This window comes from Mustela lutreola, chromosome 16, assembly GCF_030435805.1.
Source record: "Mustela lutreola isolate mMusLut2 chromosome 16, mMusLut2.pri, whole genome shotgun sequence".
In the NCBI taxonomy this organism is placed as follows: Eukaryota; Metazoa; Chordata; class Mammalia; order Carnivora; family Mustelidae; genus Mustela; species Mustela lutreola.
This window is the reverse complement of record NC_081305.1, coordinates 18,666,800-18,689,877: the sequence shown is the minus strand read 5'-3', so window position 1 is coordinate 18,689,877 and position 23,078 is coordinate 18,666,800. Positions and strand designations below refer to the sequence as shown.

General features: G+C 35.9%; 1 protein-coding gene across 7 annotated transcripts in view; it reads right to left on the bottom strand.

Moving 5' to 3' along the window:
• The window catches only part of TERB1 (telomere repeat binding bouquet formation protein 1), a 48,562-nt gene that overhangs the window by 16,497 nt on the left and 8,987 nt on the right, over positions 1-23,078 (bottom strand). For 4 of the 7 annotated variants that reach the window (XM_059151861.1, XM_059151864.1, XM_059151860.1 and 1 more), the window contains exons 3-12: positions 17,570-17,680; positions 17,255-17,383; positions 14,713-14,844; positions 13,932-13,992; positions 13,721-13,836; positions 13,498-13,620; positions 8,887-9,039; positions 8,106-8,237; positions 7,174-7,299; positions 5,716-5,873 (exon numbers count right to left, since the gene is read on the bottom strand). In XM_059151861.1, coding sequence (XP_059007844.1) covers positions 5,716-5,873; positions 7,174-7,299; positions 8,106-8,237; positions 8,887-9,039; positions 13,498-13,620; positions 13,721-13,836; positions 13,932-13,992; positions 14,713-14,844; positions 17,255-17,383; positions 17,570-17,680 — 1,241 coding nt within the window. The remainder of the gene's footprint in view (positions 1-5,715; positions 5,874-7,173; positions 7,300-8,105; positions 8,238-8,886; positions 9,040-13,497; positions 13,621-13,720; positions 13,837-13,931; positions 13,993-14,712; positions 14,845-17,254; positions 17,384-17,569; positions 17,681-23,078) is intronic. The other 3 variants (XM_059151862.1, XM_059151863.1, XM_059151866.1) reach the window with 3 other exon arrangements.

Sequence of the window (23,078 nt, the reverse complement as noted above, 5' to 3'; positions counted from 1 at the left end):
ATAAAGGCAATACAAGTTTGGAAATTGGAGAGCATGTAGGTGAATGATAACCTACTTAGCAGTCTTGATAAAGCTGAATTCAAAGCTGACCATCAGAAAAGCTAAGAAACTACCTAGGATGGGCTGCCAAACTCTCAAAAGGCTTGGAAATTGGAGGTGTTCGAACCTCTAGAACATGGGATGAAGATGGGGCTAAAAATAGGAAGACTGGATGAAAGTCTGTTTAAGAAACAGTTGGACTGGGGCACCTGGGTGGCTCAGTGGGTTAAGGCCTCTGCTTTCGGCTCGGGTCATGATCCCAGGGTCCTGGGATCGAGCCCCGCATCGGGCTCTCTGCTGGGCAGGGAGCCTGCTTCCTCCTCTTTCTCTGCCTGCCTCTCTGCATACTTGTGATCTCTGTCTGTCAAATGAATAAATAAAATCTTTAAAAAAAAAAAAAAAAAAAAAAAAGAAAGAAACAGTTGGATTACAGGGATGCCTGGGTGGCTCAGTCGGTTGAGTGTCCAACCTGGATCTCAGCTCAGGTCTTGATCTCAGGATTTTTAGTTCAGACCCAGCACTGGGCTCCAGGCTGGGTGTGGAGTCTACTTAATAAAAAAAAAAAAAAGTTGCCTTATTAGATCTCGACCCCCCCATATATACACACTTAACAAGCAGTTGACAGACACCAGAAGGTCCCCTCCTTCCCCAGGTGAAAGGGGAAGTTTGAATCTCTGGAAGAGATAAAAAATAGTTTCTCCAAACAAAGCTGAAAGCAGAATACTAAAGAAACATATCTAAGCAAGTATTCACATACTGAATACTAAGACCCACACGCTCTCTTCTCCCATTTTGATTCCAGAAAAATGGTTGACAATCTCTAAGCAGGGGATTAGACATTGGAGGTTCTGCCCCAAAATGACCTGACTAAACCTATGAGAATCCATCATCAACAAATTTTCAGAAAGACTTTCAGTATCTGACTCTTAAATATGAGTACCAACCAAAGACTGCCAGAAATATGAAGAAAGCTAGAGACCAAGGAAGGAAGGGAAGAGAGGGAGGGAAAGAGAAGGAGGGATGGAAAGAAAAAGAGGGAAAAAGAGGGTCAGAAAGCAAGCAAGCAAGCAAACAAGCAAGGGATCTCAAAGGAAAAAGATGGGTTAGGAAGAAAAAAAAATTTTTTGAAAGATTTATTTGAGAGAGGGAGAAAGAGAGAAAGTGAGACACAGAGTGCTCACATGAGCAGGAGGAGGGGCAGAGGGAGAGGGAGACAGTCTCCCTGTGGAGCGTGGAGCCTGACGTGGGGCTTGATCTCAGGACCCAGGACGCTCAACTGAATGAGCCACGCAGGTGCCCTAGAAGAAAAAAAAAAGTACTGAAAATTATCACTGAGGGGCACCTGGGTGGCTCAGTTGGTTAAGTGGCCTACTCTTAGTTTTGATGCAGGTCATGATCTCAGGATTTGGGGATTGAGCCCTGTGTCATCGGGCTCTGGGCTCAATGGGGAGTCTGCTTCTCTACCTCTCTCCCCCTCTTCCTACACCCATGCTCTCTCTCTTTCAAATAAATAAATAAAAATTTTTAAAAAAGAAAATTATCATTGATATATTTAAGAGAAGAATGCCAATGATGTCTTAAGTCCATGAAATAAGAGTAAGATCATTTAAATGGAGTGAAAACAGAGGCTTTGGTAACTATAAATATGATAGCAGAAGTGAAAAACATATTTGTTTAAAAAGTAAATATGAGGGCGCCTGGGTGGCTCAGTGGGTTAAGCCGCTGCCTTCGGCTCAGGTCATGATCTCAGGGTCCTGGGATCGAGGCCCGCATCGGGCTCTCTGCTCAGCAGGGAGCCTGCTTCCCTCTCTCTCTCTCTGCCTGCCTCTCCATCTACTTGTGATTTCTCTCTGTCAAATAAATAAATAAAATCTTTAAAAAAAAAAAAAAAAAAAAGTAAATATGAGAACACTTCCTTAAATGTAGAAAAAAGAGGATGACATGGACTCCAAGAAAGAGGAAATCAAAGCAGGAAGGATAAAAAGAGCATCTATGAGATGATGGTAAAGGCATATCCCAGGGTAACAGTAACGGTTGTATACTTGGCCTACCAGATGTACTAGTGATTAATTTATTGCTCCTCAAAATCCATCCCAAGCTTCCTTGCCCTACATTGCAAAACTGAAACTAGACTCGATGGACTGCTATTCTACAGCTAGCACTGATGTTAGTCTCTGTTAATAGCAAGTGCTGGAAGAACAATACAAGACTGCCAGAGGAAGAAGAGACTTTTTCTCCTTTTGGTGTTCTGTTGTTTGAGTGGTGGCAAGTAAAAGTAGATGCACTATGAGAGAGGTCCATAATTTCTTTAAGGTATAATTGTCCAATGATTTCACTCCTAGGTATTTACCCAAGAGAAATTAAAATGCAAATCTCACAAAAAGAAGTGCAACCCAATGTTCAGAGCTACATTATTCACAATGGCCAAGATCTAGAAGCAATCCACATAACCATCAATTGGTGAATCAAAGTTGTAGTACATCCATACTAGGGAATATTCAGTCTGCCATAAAAATGAGCAAATATTGAAAAAACAACATTGGTGGATCTCAAATACATTACACATTAAGTAAAAGAAGTCAAACACAAAAGATTATATAACATATAATGCCGGGACACCTGGGTGGCTCAGTTGTTCGGCATCTGCCTGCGGCTCAGGTCATGATCCCAGGGTCCTGGGATCCAAGCCTGCATTGGGTTCCCTGCTCAACTGGAGGCCTGCTTCTCTCTCTCCCTCTCCCCCTGCTTGTGTTCCCTCTCTAGCTGTGTATCTCTCTGTCAAATAAATAAATAAGATCTTTTTTAAAAAGGACGCCTGGGTGGCTCAGTTGGTTAAGCAACTGCCTTCAGCTCAGGTCATGACCTTGGAGTCCTGGGATCGAGTCCCACATTGGGCTCCTAGCTCTATGGGGAGTCTGCTTCTCGCTCTGATCCCCCCCCACTCTCAAATAAATAAATAAATAAAATCTTTTGAAAAAATAAAAAATTTATAATTCCATTTATGTGAAATTATAGAAAAAGAGAACTAGTGACAGATAACAGATCAATGACTGCCTGTGCCTGAAGACAGGGAATAGGACTGTCTACAAAAGGACACAAGGAAACATTTTATGAAAATATTCTAAAAATGACTATAGTTACATATAACTATAAATATACTAAACACTACTGAACCATACTTTAAATGGGCAAAATGAACTATAAATTCCAAGTGAACTGTATCTCAATAAAGCTTTTTTAAAAAAGAATGAAATACTGATATAAACATGTATAAACCTTGCAAACATTATGCTAAATAAAGGAAACCAGTCACAAAAACCCACATGTTATATGATTCAATTTATATAAGAAGTCCAGAATAAGCAACTGAGAGTAGTTTGGTGGTTGCCTAGGCTGGGGAGGTGCGGAGAATGGAGAATGGATGGGAGAAACAGGAATAGTGACTGCTAAAAGGCATGGGATTTCTTTTTGGGGTGATAAAAATATTCTAAGATTGGTTGTGGTAATGGTTGCATAATTCTAGGAGTATACTAAAAACCAATGAAATGTATACTTTAAACAGGTCAATGGAATTGAATGTGATTTATATCTCAGTAAAGTATATATGTATATACATGTATATATACATATATATATGTAGCAAGATGTTTATTCTAGAGTTGTCAGCACTGGTCTGACAACTATATTCAAATTGAAATATCTGAATATATTCAACTATATTCAAATATTGAATATTGAAATATTTGAATATATTCAACTATATTCAAATTGAATATAATCTTAATGTCCCTTAACAAAAGACTAGTTAAATAAAATTATAATCCTCTAAAATAATGAATATTAGTCATTTAAAAGAATGAAATTACTGGGGCGCCTGGGTGGCTCAGTGTGTTAAGCCACTGCCTTCGGCTCAGGTCATGATCTCAGGGTCCTGGGATCGAGTCCCACATCGGGCTCTCTGCTCGGCAGGGAGCCTGCTTCCCTTCCTCTCTCTCTGCCTGCCTCTCTTCCTACTTGTGATCTCTCTCTGTCAAATAAATAAATAAAATCTTTAAAAAAAAAAAAAAGAATGAAATTACTATACCGTCATACTAAGCTGAGCACTATGCTTTTATTTTTATAAACGTATGCACAGGGGCGGCTGGGTGGCTCAGTCAGTTGAGCATCCAACTCTTGACCTTAGCTCAGATCTTGATCTCAGGGTTATGGGTTCAAGCCTTGTGTTGGGCTCCACACTGGGGCTGGAGCCTACTTAAGAAATAAAATAAATAAAAATAAAAATAGGAGTGTCTGGATGGCTCAGTCAGTTAGGCATCTGCCTTCGGCTTGGGTCATGATCCCAGGATCCTGGGATTGAGCCCCACGTCGGGCTCTGTGTTCAGCAGGGAGCCTGCTTCTCCCTCTCCTTCTGCCTGCCACTCTGCCTGCTTGTGCTCTAGCTCTTTGTCAAGTAAATAAATTTTTAAAACTCTTCAAAAAATAAAAACAAAAATGCATGCACATACAGAGACACTAAGTGTACATACACAGAAAAAAATACTGATACATATACATGTACATGTACATATACATATATGTAAAGAGAGAAATTAATACCTCTCCTTCCCTTCTCTCTTATTATACAAACCTTAGATCCTTATCTACGAGGTCTCTTATTTTTTGTCATTTCCACTTTTAATTTTTTTTTTAAGATTTTATTTATTTGACAGAGAGATAGAGAATACTCAAGTAGGCAGAGCAGTAGGCAGAGGGAGGAGAAGCAGGCTCTCCCGTGAGCAGGGAGCTTGATGTGGGACTCAATCCCAGTACCTTGGGATCATAACCTGAGCCAAAAGCAGCTCCTTGACTAACTAAGCCACCCAGGTGCCCCATTTCCACCTTTTAAAAATGTTTTTCCCCCCATGTTCAAAGATGGTTTCTCAAGTATCAACTGAATTTTAAATTTGAAACCATTAAAATCTGGTGGTTCAGTCGGTTAAGCATCATACTCTTGATTTTGGCTCAGGTCATGATCTCTGGGTCGTGGGTTTGAGCCCTATGTCAGGCTCCATGCTCAGCAGGGAGACTGCTTGAGGTTCTCCCTCCCCTTCTGTCCCTCCCCCCACTCACAACCTCACTCTTTTACTAGAATAAATCTTTTTTTAAGATTTAAAAAAAATTTATTTATTTGACAGAAAGAGAGAGATATCACAAGTAGGCAGAAAGGCAGGCAGAGAAAGAGGGGAAAGCAGGCTCCCTGCTGAGCAGACTGCCCGATGCGGGGCTCGATCCCAGGACCCTGAGATCATGACCTGAGTCAAAGGCAGAGACTTAACCCATTGAGCCACGCAAGTGCCCCCAATCTTTTTTTAAGACTTTTTTAAAAAAGATTTTTATTTATTTGACAGAGAGAGAGGGAACACAAGCAGGGGGAGAGGGAGAGGGAGAGGGAGAAGCAGGCCTTCTGCTGATCAGGGAACCTGATGTGGGGCTGGATCCCAGGACCCTGGATCATGACCTGAGCTGAAGGCAGATTGTTAATGACTGAGCCACCCAGAAGCCCCTAGAATAAATCTTTTTTAAAAAAACATTAAAATATAAAAAATAATTTAGCAAGAAAAATTTTTTACCCTCCAACCTCTATTGTAGAAAAATACTTGAAAAAAGTTTTATATTCTTTGAAACAAAAAAGCCAACCTCATTTCTTTCTCTTTCAAGCTGTTCTATTCTGTGTAGAATTTCCTTTGCTTTCTTCCAGTACTCTTCAAGATTCTTCTCTTTCATATTTATGTCTTTTAATTGTTCTTCATTTTCATCAAAAGAATATTCTCCTAGACTTAGAGATAATTTCTCAGCTTTGTAATATGGGAAAAAAAATAGTGAATTTATTCATTACTAGAAATGGGTTTTTTCTGACACTTTAAATGTAATTCTAACACTTTAAATAAGGACTACCTCATACCCCACATCCACCTCTCTAAATTTTGCCCATGTAGACTATCTTAACTAACTAGGTGGTACTGAAAATAAATGGAAAGCAAGTGCATGGCAGAAGTCCAAGCCCCAGTCATAAATTCGACTTTACTCATCAGAGCTATAAGAGAAAGAACATCATGGGGCGCCTGGGTGGCTCAGTGGATTAAGCCGCTGCCTTCGGCTCAGGTCATGATCTCAGGGTCCTGGGATCAAGTCCCGCATCGGGCTCTCTGCTCTGCAGGGAGCCTGCTTCCTTCTCTCCCTCTCTCTGCCTGCCTGTCTGCCTGCTTGTGATCTCTGTCTGTCAAATAAATAAAATCTTTAAAAAAAAAAAAAAAAAAAAAAAAAAAAAAAAAAAAAAGAGAAAGAACATCATGAAAATATGTTATGTCGGGTACATAAACATCTCCAGGTATGTGGATACTGGTTTGAGGTTTGGGTTTTTTTTTTAACAGTTTTCATAAAGCAGCTCCTTCCTTTAATCTTTTAAGTTTTCTTTTTATATACCACAGCAGCAATTTTTCTTCCACAAAGGCCAATTCAATGGCCATCATTTCTTCAATGCATGTTCCCTCCTATCATAGGGTCTTTGTGCCTCACTGTTGCTTATGGCTGACCTAGTTAACACTATACATTCAGTTCTCAGCTCAACAATCATTTCCTCCGAAACCTCTTCCGCTCCAAGTCTAGGTCACAGTCCTTTGTTATATGCTAAAATCTATGCTCCATCCATTCCTAACCCTTCAGTTAATACAGAACAATTCATTCATTTTTTAGATTATTCAAGGACTATTTATCTAGTTAAATGAAGCTCTATGAGTGCTGAGTGTTGTTTCTAATCACTGTATCCCTAAAACCTAGCACAGTGCCTGGCAAATAATAGTCACTCAAACATTTTTTTAAGTAAATAAACAAATGTATTTTGTATTATAATTTAACCTTAAGTCACCTGTAGGCCTCAGATATAATTCCTACAACTAAATTGTCCATATTGCTATACTGTTGCTCTCTTCCAGATAGGGTTAAAGGCTGAAATACTCTTGTTGTCATGTCCAAATTATATATTCCACTTTTCAAATTAAGAAGAGCCTGGGAGCCTAAAGGATTGGGCTCACCAAAGCAGATATAAATTTCCCTTCATAAACTTCCATATTTTTTTTAAAGTAACAATAAACTTACTAATTTTTTTACAATTGTGAAGCACAAAAGTGGCAGCTTTGTTTAGTTCTTCACTCTGCGATTCAGTTAAGGCTTGTATCATGAGTGGAAGCCCATTGTTTTTAAAAAGATCATACTGATTCTCCTCTGGAAAACATCAAAAATCAAAGTAGAAAACAGTTATGTTATTTTTTCATAAACTATCTGCATAAGGTCATAATTCTCTGTGATAATTATGAACATAGTTTAAATCTTAAGAGAGTAAAAAAAATAGTTTCAAAAGTATTTTCCATTTAGAAAATAATCTTCTGACATAAAAATACCTGTCTCATAAAGTGATGATGTTTGAAATACAGCCACTGAGTAGCCATACTTCAGGAGAGTAAAAAAGTAGCCCATACCTGGTTTAAAAAAAGGTATAGTTGAAAAGAAAAAAATATATAGTTTTCAGATTAAGCCTCAATAAAAAATTTAAAAATTTTAAAATTTAGAATAAATCCAGAGCACCTGGGTGACTCAGTTGGTTAGGCATCTAACTCTTGATTTGGGCTCAGGTCATGACCTCAGGATTCTGAGATGGAGACCCACATCGGGCTCCAAGCTTGGTATGGAACCTGCATAAGATTCTCTCTCTCTCCTCCTCCTCCTCCTCCCTATCCTGCCCCTCTTAAAAAAAAAAGAGAGACAGGAGAGGAGGAACACAAGGAGAAATCTCTTCCAATTTCATTGGTGAAAGATGTTGAGGGGCTGAGGGCCTAAACTGGACCTGGACAGAAAGGGATAAGGAAGGATATGGATGAAGAAGGATGAGGAGCAAAATGACAGGTTTGGGCCTGAATGACTTACAGAAAGGCAGTACTTTCAAGCCTCCCATATGACAATAAGGGGGGGAATAAGTGGATTTCTGCTTATTTAGTGTTTTAATAAGCACACTAAATAAATTCAATACTAACCACAATCTTCTGTGCAATGACCAAGAGTAAGTATGATGCTAAATTTTTCTCCTGAATCCAGACTTTCATGAAGCAGTAATGTCAGAAGTTTTGAAACAATATGATACTTGGATAGTATTACTCCAAAAGTAGCTATCAGTAAAAAATAGGGGGGAAAAAAGTATAAGCTTAAAACTATATATGCTATTTGTCAGCTCTTATGGAAGAAGAAAAATATCATGCCAATATAATATCTAATATTCCCATCTCATCTATATGCATATGTATATGTAAATATAAATAAATGTATTATAATAAGATAATGGCTTATATAGCCCTCTTAAACCTAGTTATGGCTTGGTGAGTCAGACTTCATACTTTTCAGAAAGAGGTATACCTTAATTCTTTATGCAATTTTAAAAAATCTATAAATTGGATTTTTAAATTGGGTTTTCCATGTTTATGTTTTGTTGCTTATGTTTCCAAGATGTCCCTTCATTTCTCACTTAAAGCTTTTCATTTAATATTGCTCTTTCAGTGAAACAGAAGTTTAGAAACGACAGAATTTTATCTTGTTCTATCATTAGACTTGAAGTCAGAAGACTTTAATTTGAACCCTTAGGGAAGTCATAATCTCCACATGAAAATAAGAAGTTGGACTAGATAATTTTTACGATTCCCTCCCGCTGTGAGAGATGGGAAGTCCAGCCTATATTTGTGTTCAGCCTATCATTTCAACACTCACCATGCTGAATTCAAACAAAACTCAATTGTAGAAAAATTACTAAGTATGTTCACTCACGATTATCAGCAATACACGCATCCACTGTCTTTGTCACCACGACTGCAAGCTTAGCACTGGAAAGAGTCTTGTGTGAATCTGATTCCAGTTGCACAAGAACTTGAGACAACACATCCAGTCCACCCACAGATATAAAGTATTTCTGAACATATGCTTAAGAAATAAAGTAGCAAAACTATTAATACCTCAAACAAGACAAGCGTATGGTTCCATTCAATTAAATTACACTAAATATGACACTGACATGACTTTTTCAAATACTAAAAATCCCCAAATTAAAGAATGAAAAGTCCAATCTTTACCTATGCATATAATCATAAAATGGGTCATTCACTTAGGTAAGGAACAAACTTTTATACCAAGTACATACACAGTACAGTGTTTCCTGTGTGTTAGATATGTTTTTTGTTTCATTTAGCAAGAACTAGTATATTTTGCAAGAATGACATTAGTAAATTCAAAGTTCTTCAATAGAGCTATGAAGAATAACTTCATTCATTTAGTTTGGTATAGCAATTAGCAAGCTGCCTATTTTCTGAATTCCAACATTTACTCATTCCTTAGATTGCTTGAATCTACAAAGGGCAAAGTAATTATTCCAAAGGAACACATATTTTCTCCATCTTTTTAAAGCCTATTTCTTTTACTTCTTAGAATATAAAATTATAACAACTATTCCAAGCAAAGTCTCAGTGAAAAATACATTTTTTTTAGTTTGAAGTGTCTTGTTTTGCTGTTGAAAATGGTTCTGATGGGAGAGTATCTCATGGGTCTGTGCATTCAATAGTCTTCACAGCCTCTATACAGCAGTAGGTTTATAACAAATGGATACATGGATTAGTGATTATAATTCTGCCACAAATCTTCCCAGTCTACCTAGTATCACAAATTGAGCCAAGATTATTTTTTTTAAGATTTTACTTATTTGAGAAAGCACAAAAGAAAGAGTACAAGTGGGATGAGGGACAGAGGGAGAAGAAGGCTCCCTGCTCGGCAGGACTTGATCCAAGAATTCTCAGATCATGACCTAAGCCGAAGGCAGGCACTTAACCAACTGAGCCACCCAGGCACCCTAAGCCAAGATGATTTAGATGAAAAAATTACTTTTTACACTGTTTGATAAAACATAAAGATCTTAATCTAAAATAAACCATCAAGTTCAGGGACACCTGGGTGGTGTAGCAGGTTAAGCCTCTGACTACTGAATTCAGCTCAGGTAATGATCTCAGGGTTGTGAAATCAAGCCCTGTGTCGGGCTCCAGGCTCAGTGCAGAGTCTGCTTAGGATTCTCTCTCTTTCCCCTCTGTCCTCCCTTCTTGTACTCTCTCTTTCAATTAAATAAATAAATATTTTAAAAATATGTATTTAAAAAAAACATCAGGTTCAGAATTTTCTACACCTGGGAAAGGAACTGTTAGGAAATGTTACTGAAGGATAAGCAAACATTTTCAATATTATGGAGACTCCACAACAGGTTTCTTTTCTGCAAAGTATTTTCATTAAAAAAAAAAAAAAACAACTCCTGAAAAAAGAAGTATCTTTAAATGCTTAGATAAAAATAGCACTGTGTTACCACAGTTTCTGGTAATAGCCTATGTAATAAAAATTCAGGCTTATAAGCATAAGAATATCCTTGTACACTGTACACTGAATATTTCAGATTTTATCTAACTGATATTTCATACCAGTTTGCTAAGAGTCCTAAAGTTATTACTATATCAAGCTGACTTTTAAAGAAAAAGGAAATGTCAAAGCATCATGGAAAGAGGATCCAATTTTTGGAATTATAGAGATATGTTCCTTTGCATGAGAAGCATGACTATTTGCTTTAAATATGTGAATAAAGGTACACACAAACAATGTGTGAGAAAGTTCTAGTTGCTCCACATCCTCATCAACATTTAATATTACTAGCCTTTCTGATTGTAGGCATGGCATGAGTATGTATTGGTATTCTTGGGGTTTTCGTTTGGTTTTCTCTGATGATTAACGATTTTGAGCATCTTTTCTTTTTTTTTTTTAAGATTTTATTTATTTATTTGACAGACAGAGATCACAAGTAGGCAGAGAGGCAGGCAGAGAGAGAGAGAGAGGAGGAAGCAGGCTCCCTGCTGAGCAGAGAGCCCGATGCGGGACTCGATCCCGGGACCCCGAGATCATGACCTGAGCCGAAGGCAGTGGCTTAACCCACTGAGCCACCCAGGCGCCCCTGAGCATCTTTTCAAAAAACTTTTCATTGCTTATTCACAATTTAATATTCACATCACCTTTGGTGATGTATTTGTCCAAATCTTGCTCATTTCTTTAATCATTAGATTGTTATTTGTCCTACCAATTTGTAGGAGTTCTCTATATATTTTATAATACTGTATTTTCTTTTTCCTTTTTAATCTCTATGCCTTTTATTTTCTTGACTTATTTCATCTGCTTAAACACCCAGTAAAATTTTTAAGTAGTGGGAGTGGTCATCCTTGTTTTTTTCCAGTCTTGGGTCTAGTGGGGGGCACATTAAGTCTTTCACCATTGAATATGCTAGCTGTGTTTTGTAGAGACCCTCTACCACACTGAGAAGTTCTATCTATTCCTAGTTTACCAAAAGCTTTTGTCACGAATATATATTGAACTATGTGAAAAGATTTCCTTGCATCCTTATAGATTATTATATAGTTTATTTCTGTCATAGCCTGTGAATATGGTGAATTTCCCAATGTTCAACCAACCCTGCATTCCTAGGATAAATGCCACTTGGTCATAACATATTATTCTTTTTATATACTACTGGATTTTAAAATTTTAATTATAAATTTTTTTTCAAATTTCTTTAAGTAAGGTCTGCACCCAACGTGGGGATTAAACTCATGACCCCAAGATCAAGAGCCACATACTCTATAGACTGAATCAGCCAGGCACTCCTGACTGTTAATGTTTTGTTAAGGATTTCTGCATCTATATATTCATAAAGGATATTGACCTATAGTATTCTTTTAAGGTCTTTTTCAAGTTTCAGTATGGGAATAATGCTGAGCTAAAATGTGTGGGGAAAGGGGTGCCTTGATGACTCAGTCAACAGAGCATGCAATTCTTTTTTTTTTTTTTTTAAAGATTTTATTTATTTATTTGACAGACAAAGATCATAAGTAGGCAGAGAGGCAGGCAGAGAGAGAGGAGGAAGCAGGCTTCCCACTGAGCAGAGAGCCTGACATGGGGCTCAATCCTAGGACCCTGGGACCATGACCTGAGCCAAAGGCAGAGGCTTTAACCCACTGAGCCACCCAGTGGCTCATGCACATGCATGCGCACATGCCCGGCCCGTGCAATTCTTGATCCTAAATCATGAGTTCAAGCCCATATTGGGTTAGAGATTACTATAAAAGAATTTTTTTAAAAAAAGAACGAAATAAAATAAAATAAAATAAAAATATCAAAATCTTTTGGGAAATGTTTTGCTTCTTCTACTTCCATTTCCTGGCAATTTATGTAGAATTTATTTTCCTTAAATGTTTGGCATAATTCACCAGTGAGTCCATCAGGGCCTGGAAATTCCTGTTCTAGGGTTTTAAACTATAAATTCAATTTCTTTAATACATATGACGTCAATCAGGCTATCCATTTCTTCTGAGTGAGCTTTGGTGGTTGTGTCTTTCAAATAATTTATCAGATTAATTTAAGTTGTCAAATTTAGTTGTTTGCATAAAGTTGTTTTGATTATTCCTTTATTATCCTTTTAATATCTCTTAAGAGCTAGAGAGATGTCACTTCTTATTCCTGATATTAGAAATTTGGGCCCTCTCTCTTTATATTGTGGCTAAAGGATCCATTTCATTGATCTTTTTAAAGAACTAGTTCTGGTTTCATTGATTTTTCCCCATTCTGTTATTTTTCTATTGTGTTGATTTCTGATCTTCTCTTTATTATTTCCTTCTTTACTCTGAGTTTAAGTTAATTTATTTTCTAGTTTCCTAGGTGGAAACTAATATAATTGATTTGAGAGCTGCTTTCTTTCTTTATACGAAAAACAGTGCTATAAATTTACCTCCAAACACTACTTTTGCAGCAACCCAGCTTTTAATTTTTCATTTATTCATTCATTTATTTATTTTTAGGAATGCAGTTTTTTAATGTTATGCTTTCATAATCATACAGTTAAAAACATTTCTAATTTCTTCATGACTTATTTTTTTATTCATGGGTTTATAGGGTTTTCTTCCTTAGTCTTTTTTTTTTTTTTTTTTAAGCACTGAGTTGTTTAATTTTCAGACATTTGGGACTTTTCTAGAAGTTTTCTTTTTATTTATTTCTAATTTAATTATATGTGACCAGAGAACATGCCATGTGGAGTTTTAGTTTTGCTATCTAGTTGCTCTGTTTTGTGAGGGTAACTAGGGGGATTCAAAACTATGCTGCTACCTCCATCTTCCCAATTATTTTCCTAACAATGTCTACTTTCAAGATTTTCCTATCTGTAATAGTCTAAATGCAACTAAAATGACCCAACTTACTATAATAAAATTATTCCATTGATTCAATTAATTCAGTAATTAACTCAATAGGCTTTTGTTATCTTTTGAACTATGGATCTTCAAGTAAAACTAGAGAATAATGAATACTTACTGTTATTTGCAAGAGTGAGTCCAATAAATGAGCAAACAGGGCGAATTATCTCAGGTTTGACGCAATTTATTAGCCAGTCATTAGCATGTGGAAAAAGTGAACAGCAAAGCATTTGATTTTCATCTGAAAGGACACAAAGTCAATCATGTTTTAAATATATTTGTAAAATATCATCTCATATGTTTTTATTTTGTTTTTATATGTAAATATTTGAGATAATTACCATTTTGAGGATTGTTGACACAGACACACAAAGTACTACAAACCGAAGACCATAACTGATAGCTCTGGAATGCATTTTCATCCAACAAATTCAACTCATATTTTGAAAGAACTGTCCTATTTGGTGGGGAAAAAAAAGGAAGAAGCAAATTAAACAAATGTGTTAAAATCTTAAGTAATGAATAACAACAAAATATTTTTTATTTTCTTACCTGAACAACTGTGTCAGAACTGTAATACAACCTGTTTCTCTTACAAGTGTTTGTCCTGTCCCTTAAAAAGACAGACATATAATACACAAATATGACTTTTGTTTATAAATAAGTTTGCAAAAATGAAAAACATTTAAGTAGTTTTTTTAATAAATAACTTTTAATCACTTTAAGGTATTACAAAGTATCACAGAATTAGAATAGATAAAAATCTGTAATAAGGGGAAAAAAAATCTGTAATAAGGGTTATACATTACCTATGCTCACAGAATGACAGCATTCAAGTTTCCTCCAAAAATAAACAAAATTTAAGAGCTACATGAAATTTAAGACCATTGTTAGCTGATATAATAAACACTGTAACTAAATGTCTAACTCCGTGGAATATCAACCAAACTAATCATCAAATGCCTCTTTTTCTTTTAAAGCTGCTCCTTTTCAATGTTATTTAAATAACACAAATCAATTTACTATTTCTTGTAATTAATAAATATCAAACAAATATATGTGATTCTATTTTTTTAAAGCTAGTGGTTCTCAGAAGTTAGTAAGATTTTTTAAAAGACACATATAAGGGCGCCTGGGTGGCTCAGTCATTTAAGTGTACAACTCTTGATCTCAGGGTTGTGAGTTCAAGCTCTGCACTGGGCTCCACACTTGGCATAGAGCCTACTTAAAAAAAAAAAAAAGACACTGATATCAAGAATAGAACAAAAGGACAAAGACTATTTCAATTTATTATTTTTTTAAATGTTTCTACACCATAAAAGAATGTACTTACTATTATTTGAAACTAGAACCAAAATAACATAGACAGACATTCTTTTCAAATTTGTGTTTGAATCATCATTAGATAAGAACCAAGTTAAGTCTTCAAACAATTCTGAAGTGCATAAAGTCTGCTGACAATAAACTGAAAAATAAAAATATAATTTCAATTCCTATGGATTGGCATAAATTTTAAAATATGTTGAACAAAATATAAAGTTGCCAAACAGTTCTCAAGATCTCATTTCATTGACATTTATCTGTCACGCAATAAAATTTCTGACAAACTGATACATGCTTACTCAATTAGCAGGCCAAAAAAGCCTTAATCAGAAGTATTTGACTGAGGCTCTAAAACATGTACACAATCTCTGAGAATTTCTTTAAAAACCTAACTAGGGACACCTGGCTGGCTCAGCCAGTTAAGCATCTGCCTTTGGCTCAGGTTATGATCCTGGGGTCCTGGAATCAAGTCCCACATCGGGGTCCCTGCTCAGTAGGGAGCCTGCTTCTCCCTCCACCTGCCACTCACCCTACTTGTGCATGCTCACTCTCTCTCTCACAAATAAATAAATAAAATCTTTAAAACAAAAAACAAAACCCTCCAAACCCAAACCTTACTAAACGAAAAAATAAAATATGAAAAAAAATTTAAGGGGATGAGTAAGTAACAAGATATAGCAAGGGAAAAAATTTTTTTAAATTCAGAAACCTGTTTTAGAAGATAGGCAAATGATACTTGTGCAATTTTTAAAGAACTTTCTAGAAACAAAAATATCTTTCCGAAAAGCAAAAACGATATCTAACAGTAAGGTTTTGTGTGTGCATGTATGTATGTGTGTGATACTAACACAATAAACAGAATTTTTAAAAAATAATTTGAGAGGGCACCTGGCTCACTCAATTGGAAGAGTATGCAACTCTTGATCTTAGGGGTGACCAGTCTGAGCTCTACATTGGGTGCAGAGATTACCAAAAAAAAAAAAAAGAAAAAAAAAAGAAAAGACTTAAAAAATAAATAAAACTCTTAAAAAAATAATAATTTGAACACAGAGATATAATTTGTATTTTATCCAGTATTTAAAACAGTTATTAGACTTTCTCTCAAAGGCAAGAACAGTGTCTCATTTATCCCAATGACTAGCATACAACTTGGTTCCTACCAAATGATGAAGAAATATGTATGGATGATAATTTAAGGGGCAATTTAGGCTGTTCAATAGGCTAAGCATTTGACTCTTTGATCTCAGCAAAGGTCTTTATCTCAGGGTCATGATTTCAAGCTCCACATTAAAAAAAAAAAAAAAGAACGAAAATTTAAGAATAGAAAATTGTTTGACAAAACAATACTTTAGATTCAACTTCATTTTGGGTATATTACAGGAAAATGTTTTACCAACATGAACTTCTATACCCAGAGTACACTTATCCATATATAAGATGTTTTAGGTTATCTTCCTCTTTTGATTCAAGCACCTAGATATATAGAGAACGAACTTAATAGAAAAACCAGAGATAAACCCACCACATATACAAATTCATGTAGCACTAATAGCATCTTAAATCAATGTGAAAAAGATTTTTTTAATAAGACGTGTTAGAATAGCTGAATTGCCACATAAAGAAGAAGAAACTGGAAAATAGAAAAGTAAAAAATAAAACCATACTAGTACCAAAAGTCAATGTGGGTGGCTTCCTAGAATCTCAGAGTATGGAAAACTTTCCTATGACTCAAAATCCAGAAGGAAAAAGGGGAAAAAATGATGAATTTTACTTTTGTAAAAATAAAGAACTTTTGCATAACAAAAAAAAAAAAGAAGATATGCACGGTAGAAGACAAAGTGAAAAAAATGTTTCCGACTAATGACAAGAAAAATTGTGAAAGATTTTTAAATGATTACTGAATGTCCTACCTAGCAAACCCTTCTAGATTATCTGTGTCTTTCACTGTCATTGGGCTATTCTACATCTGTATAAATTGTAGAAAACGGATAGTAATAGAAGTTTCCCTTTTAAAAATTATTTATTTATTTATTTTGAGAGAGAGAGAGCGAGCATGCACAGGCATGCATGAGCAGGAGGGACGGAGGAAGCCGGAGAGAGAATCTCACAGGGAGCCCCACACAGGGCTCAATCTCACAACCCTGAGATCACAACCCAAGCCAAAACCAAGAGTCAGACGTTTAACCAACTGCACTACCCAGGTGCCCCAGGTTATTCTTGACCATAGATATATAAAACATTTCAGCCAGTAGAATGCAAATCACTGTTGCCTTGCAGATACTGACCAGTTATGTGCCTACTTACAAATCTATTTCAGCATTGCCAAAAGCCTATGTTGTTTTTTTGTCATTGCCTTCGAAACAGTTGTCATATTTTACTGGTTCCTTCATTAGTTAATAATTGGCATGCATGGATTTTAAAAAATAAAATACCTGCATGAAACTATCCAGACATGTAAAAAAGTAACTTAAGTCTAAAATTACATTTTATTGGTTTGTTAAAATATAGCACAATGCTTGAAGGATAATGAAAAAGAAGTTTTCATATTTTACCATTTTGTTCTGCAACAGCTCCTAATGTGTATAAGGCTGCTTCTTTTACCATGCTATGTTTACTTGACTTTGCAAGGTTTTTTACAAACATCAAACCACCAATTTCCCGAAAATAAACACCTGCATTACCTATAGGGTGTGCAGACAAAACAAAACATAAATGATATTATGAATCTCTTAAGGAGAAAATAATTCACATAAACATAGTAACAAAGCATGTAGAGTAACTGAATTAAAAAGAAATAACTGCATATTTCATTTATCACAATACTAAAGAACTAGAATCACAGATAAAAATTCACTATCATGTCTTACTGTTTTGTTGACAAATTGAAAAAATAGTAACCAAAGCTTCCTTTTGTGAGAAAGGGTTGTCCATTTGATACTTCAGGCACTCCAATAATAAGTTCAGGTCAGTCTTCATTTCTGAAGAACAAAAATTTCATTTTTTTAAAATCAAGTGTTTCCTTTCAAAAACTATTTAATTTTCACTTTCTAAATATATCTTTGTAATGTTCACTTTTAAAATAAGTATATATTCATTTTACAGTCTATCAAACTGTAAAGATATATAAAAATGTTCCTTAAATAAAAGAATTTGAAATGAACTTTTTATAATTATTAGATTTCCCCCCTGCATGAAACATAAGAATAGAAAATTCAAATATTATTTTCTTTAAATAAAGCTACACTAGTTCAAACGTCTGCCATTTAGAAATTAACTGAATGAAAATGAAAACACAACACATTATAACTTGTGGGATGCTACTAAAATAGTATTTGGGAGGAAATTTACAATACTATAGGCTTATATTATTAAAAAAAAAGAAAGGTCTTGGGGTGCCTTGGTTCCTCAGTTGGTTAAGTATCTGCCTTCTGATGAGATCATGATCCCAGGTCTTCAGATCAAGTCCTGCATCAAGCTCCCTGCTCACTGGGGAGCCTGCTTCTTCCTCTCCCTCTGCCGCTCCACTACCCCACCCCCTGCTTGTATTCTCTCTGTCAAATAAATAAATAAAATATTAAAAAACAAACAAACAAAACAAAACACAAGAAAGAAAGAAAGAAAGAAAGAAAGAAAGAAAAGAAAAAAGTTCTCAAATTAATGACCTCAGCCTCCATCTTAAGAAACTATAAAAACAGGGCACCTGGGTGACTCAGTTGGTTAAGCAACTGCCTTCGGCTCAGGTTATGATCCTGGGGTCCCACATGGGGCTCCCAGCTCCAAGGGAAGTCTGCTTCTCCCTCTGACCTCCTCCCCTCTCAGGCTCTCTCTCACTGTCTCTCTCTCAACGAAAGAAATAAAATCTTAAAAAAAAAAAAAAAGAAAAAAACTATAAAAACAGTAAATTAAACCCAAAGTAAGTAGAAGGAAGGAAATAAAGATCAAAGCAAATAATCAATGAGACTAAAAGAAGAAAAACAATAGAATTGGTTCTTTGAGAAGATCAATAAAACTGATAAATCTCTAGACAAACTGATAAGGAAAAAGGAGCAAAGACACAAAATACCAATACCAGAATGAGAGATGGCATCATAAATTCCATTTATATTCAAAAGATAAGTAATAGTTATGCGCAACCTCTTATCCATAGATTCAATGACAGGTGAAATGGACAAATTGCTTGAAAAACACAAATTAGGGGTACCTGGATGGCTCAGTCAGTGAACCACACAACTTTTGATCTTGGGAATGTAAATTCAAGCCCCACATTGGGTGCAGAGATTACTTTAAAAAATAAAATCATTATTCTTTTACTATTCAGTAGTATGTTGTTGTGTGAATATGCCACAATGTGTTAATCCATTAACTATTTAATGAACACTTGGGTTGTTTAGTTTGGGCTATTCTGAATAAAGTTCTTTAAAAATTCAAATAGAGGGGTGCCTGGGTGGCTCAGTGGGTTAAAGCCTCTGCCTTTAGCTCAGGTCATGATCTCAGAGTCCTGGGATGGAGCCCCACATCGGGCTCTCTGCACAGCGGGGAGCCTGCTTCCTCCTCTCTCTCTGCCTGCCTCTCTGCCTACTTGTGATCTCTCTCTGTCAAATAAATAAATAAAATTAAAACAAAGATTCTGTGAAAAAAAAAAAATTCAAATAGAAAAAAAAATAAAAAAAAAATAAAATCATTAAGAAAGACACAAACTGGGCACCTGGGTGACTCAGTTGGTTAAGCCTCTGCCTTTTAAAAAAATTATTAATTATTTTTATTAACATATAATGTATTATTTGCCCCAGGGGTACAGGTCTGTGAATCATCAGGCTTACACACTTCACAGTACTCGCAATATCACATACCCTCCCCAATGTCCATAACCCAACCACTCTCTCCACACATGCCATCCCCTGAACAATCCTCAATTTGTTTTGTGAGATTAAGAGTCTCTTACGGTTTGTCTCCCTCCCAATCCCATCTTGTTTCATTTTTTCCTTCCCTACCCCCCAAGCCCCCCACTCTGCATCTCAAATTCCTCATATCCGGGAGATCATACAATTGCCTTTCTCTGACTTATTGTGCTAAGCATAATACCCTCTAGTTCCATCCATGTCATCGCAAATGGCAAGATTTCATTTCTTTTGATAAGCCTGTGCCTTTTCCTCAGGTCACGATCCCAGGGTCATGAGACTGAGTCCTGTGTCTTATGTGAGGTCTCCCTGCTCAGCAGGAAGTTTGCTTCTCTTCCTGCCCCTGCTCCTCTCCCATCCCTGTTCGTGGGCACACACATGCTCTCTGTCTCAAATAAATAAAATCTTAAAAAAAAAATAAAAAAGAGACAAATTATCGAAACTCACCCAAGAAGAAAACCAATAACCTAAATAGTCCTATATCTATGAAAGAAACTGAAATACTTTAAAAACATTTTATAAAGAAAATTCCAGGTTCAGATAGTTTTATTTGTAAACTCTTCCAAATGTTTAAGGAAGAAGTAATACCAATTCCACACCCAATTGGTGGTGGGGGGGATGCATACCGTCTCCCTGGTTACCAAGGAATATGGGCCCTGCCCTTTGGGAGCCTTTTTGGGCGCCAATCCCAATCAAGGTGTAATAAGCAGGTTCAAATGTCTACTAGGGTAAATTGTAACTCAATTGGTCACCTAGCATCACTGTGGAGTTTCCTGTGTGTGTTACAATCTCATTGGCCACCTGTGCGTGGCCAGGCCCGATCGCATGGCCTTTGCCCTTAAAAGCTAGTCTGTGAAACAGAGAAGGGTCGCCCTCTCTTGTAAGAGGTGCATCCCTGAACGTTCGGTTAGATTCTTGATGCTTGGTGCGAAATAAAGCTTTGCTTGACCTTCGCTTTGTATCAGTCTCACTCCTTTAATCACAGACCCATTATTGGGGCATAACAATTAGAAAGAAAAAAAAGACAACTAGAGACCAATATCCCTCATGAACATTCATGTAAAAAATCCAAACAATTTTAGCATACTAAACCTAAAAACATATTAAAATAACAATACATCATGACCAAGTGAGTTTATCCTAAGAATTCAGGGTTGGCTTAAGATATGAAAAAATCAACTGATGTAATACGACAAACCAACATTGAAAACCATATGGTCATCTCAACAGATGTAGATAAAGTATTTGATAAAATTCAACATTCATTTATGATAAAAAAGAATTGCAGCAAACTTGGAACAGAAGGAAACCTTCTCAACATAAAAAATTATATCTACAAAAAAAAAAAAAAAAAAAGAAAGAAAAACCCTACATTAAACATAATACTTAACAGAGAAAGACTGAATTCTTATCCCTGAGATGAGGAATAAGACAGAGATGTTTAGCATTATACAGGAGAGTCTAGCCAATGCCATTCTATTTGACATTCCATTTAACATTGTACTAGAGAACAAAGCAAGTGCCATCAGGTGAGAAAAAGAAACAAAAGACATTCAAATTAGGAAGGAAGTAGTAAAACTATGTTTTCATGTATAACATGATCTTCTATATAGATAATCTGATGGAATCTATAAAAGAGCTGCTGAATAAAATAAGATTTCAGTATATCGATTTAACATACAGAAATCAATTATATGTCTATATATATAAGCAATAAGTAATTAAAAATTAAAATTGAAAAATAATGCCATTTATGGGGAGCCTGGATGGCTCAGTCAGTTGAGCATCCAACTTTTGATTTTGGCTCAGGTCATGATCTGACAGTCATGTGTTGAAGTCTTTCACTGGGCTCTGCTTTGGGCATGGAGCCTACTTTTAAAACAACAACCACAATGCTGGTTATAAGAGTATCAAAAATACGAAATACTTAGGGATAAATCCGACAAAAGATGTAAACAACATGTCTACTAAAACCTAAAAAATACTTCTGAGACATATTAAAGAAGATTGAAATAAAGGGAATAAAACATTTTTTCATGGGTTGAAGGACTAAATATTGTTAAAATGTCAATTTCCCCAACTTGATCAACACATTCAATATAATCCCAACAGGTTTATTTTTTACAAAGGCACAAAGGCAATGCAAGAGAACAAAGGATAATCTTTCCAATAAATGGTACCGTAGCAACTAGATATCCACATTCAAAAACATAACCAAACTTAAATCAAACCATATACAAAAACTGACTCAAAAGGGATTGCAGACATAATGTAAAATCTGGAACTACAAAACTCTTAAGAGGTAACACAGGAAAAAATCTTTCCACCTTGGTTTAAGCGAAAACTTCTTAGACACAACATAAATAGCACAATCTGTCGAAAAATAATGAATAAACTGTATTTCATCAAAATTTAAAACTTCATTTTCTTTTTTCTTTGAAGATTTTATTTGTTTATTTGAGAGACAGAGAACACAAGCAGGGGGTGGAGCAGAGGGAGGAGAAGCAGCCTCCCAGCTGAGCAGGGAGTCTGACACAGGGCTCATCCCAGAACCCTGAGATCATGACCCAAGCCAAAGACAGACACTTAACCGACTGAACCAACCAAGCACCCCTCAGCAGTTTCATAATTTGTTAAACATATATCTATCATTTGATCCAGCCATTCCACTCCTAAGAATTTATTCAAAAGAAAAGCAGGTATGTGTCCATACAAACACTTATACACAAACGTTCACAGCAGCATTATATGAAATAGCCAAAAACTGAAAACAACTGAAATGTCCATCAACAGATGAATGGATAAATAAATTATGGTGTGACTATATGCTATCACTAAGTATAGCAATAAAAAGGAGTTAACTGGGGCGCCTGGGGGGCTCAGAGGGTTAAGCCTCTGCCTTTGGCTCAGGTCTTGGGATCCAGCCCCCACATCTGCTCTCTGCTCAGCAGGGAGCCTGCTTCCTCTTCTCTCTGCCTGCCTCTCTGCCTACTTGTGATCTCTGTATATCAAATAAATAAATAAAATCTTTAAAAAAAAAGGAGTTAACTATTGATATATGCAACCACATGAAGGAATCTCAAAATAATTATACGAAGAGAAACCACATAAAATATATACTGTATTTTTCCATATATTGGGGAAAAACGTGAACTTCTCTATAGTAATAGAAGGCAGATCAGTAGTTGCTTGGGGAAAAGGGGTCCAGGAAGGGTCAAGAAGAGGTATTATAAGGGTGCATGAGGATATATTTCTTATCCTGATTGTGCCACTATTTGTATATACCCCCACACACACACACGCACATATATACATATATATATGTCAAAACCTATGAAAATATAAACTTGAAATATTTATTTGCAACTAAAAATGAAAGACAATCATTTTCCTATAAAACTCTTCACTATAACCTTTAAACAATTTCTTCTCTTGGTTTTAAGGATTTAAATAAAATTGTATGCAGATTTTGTCATAA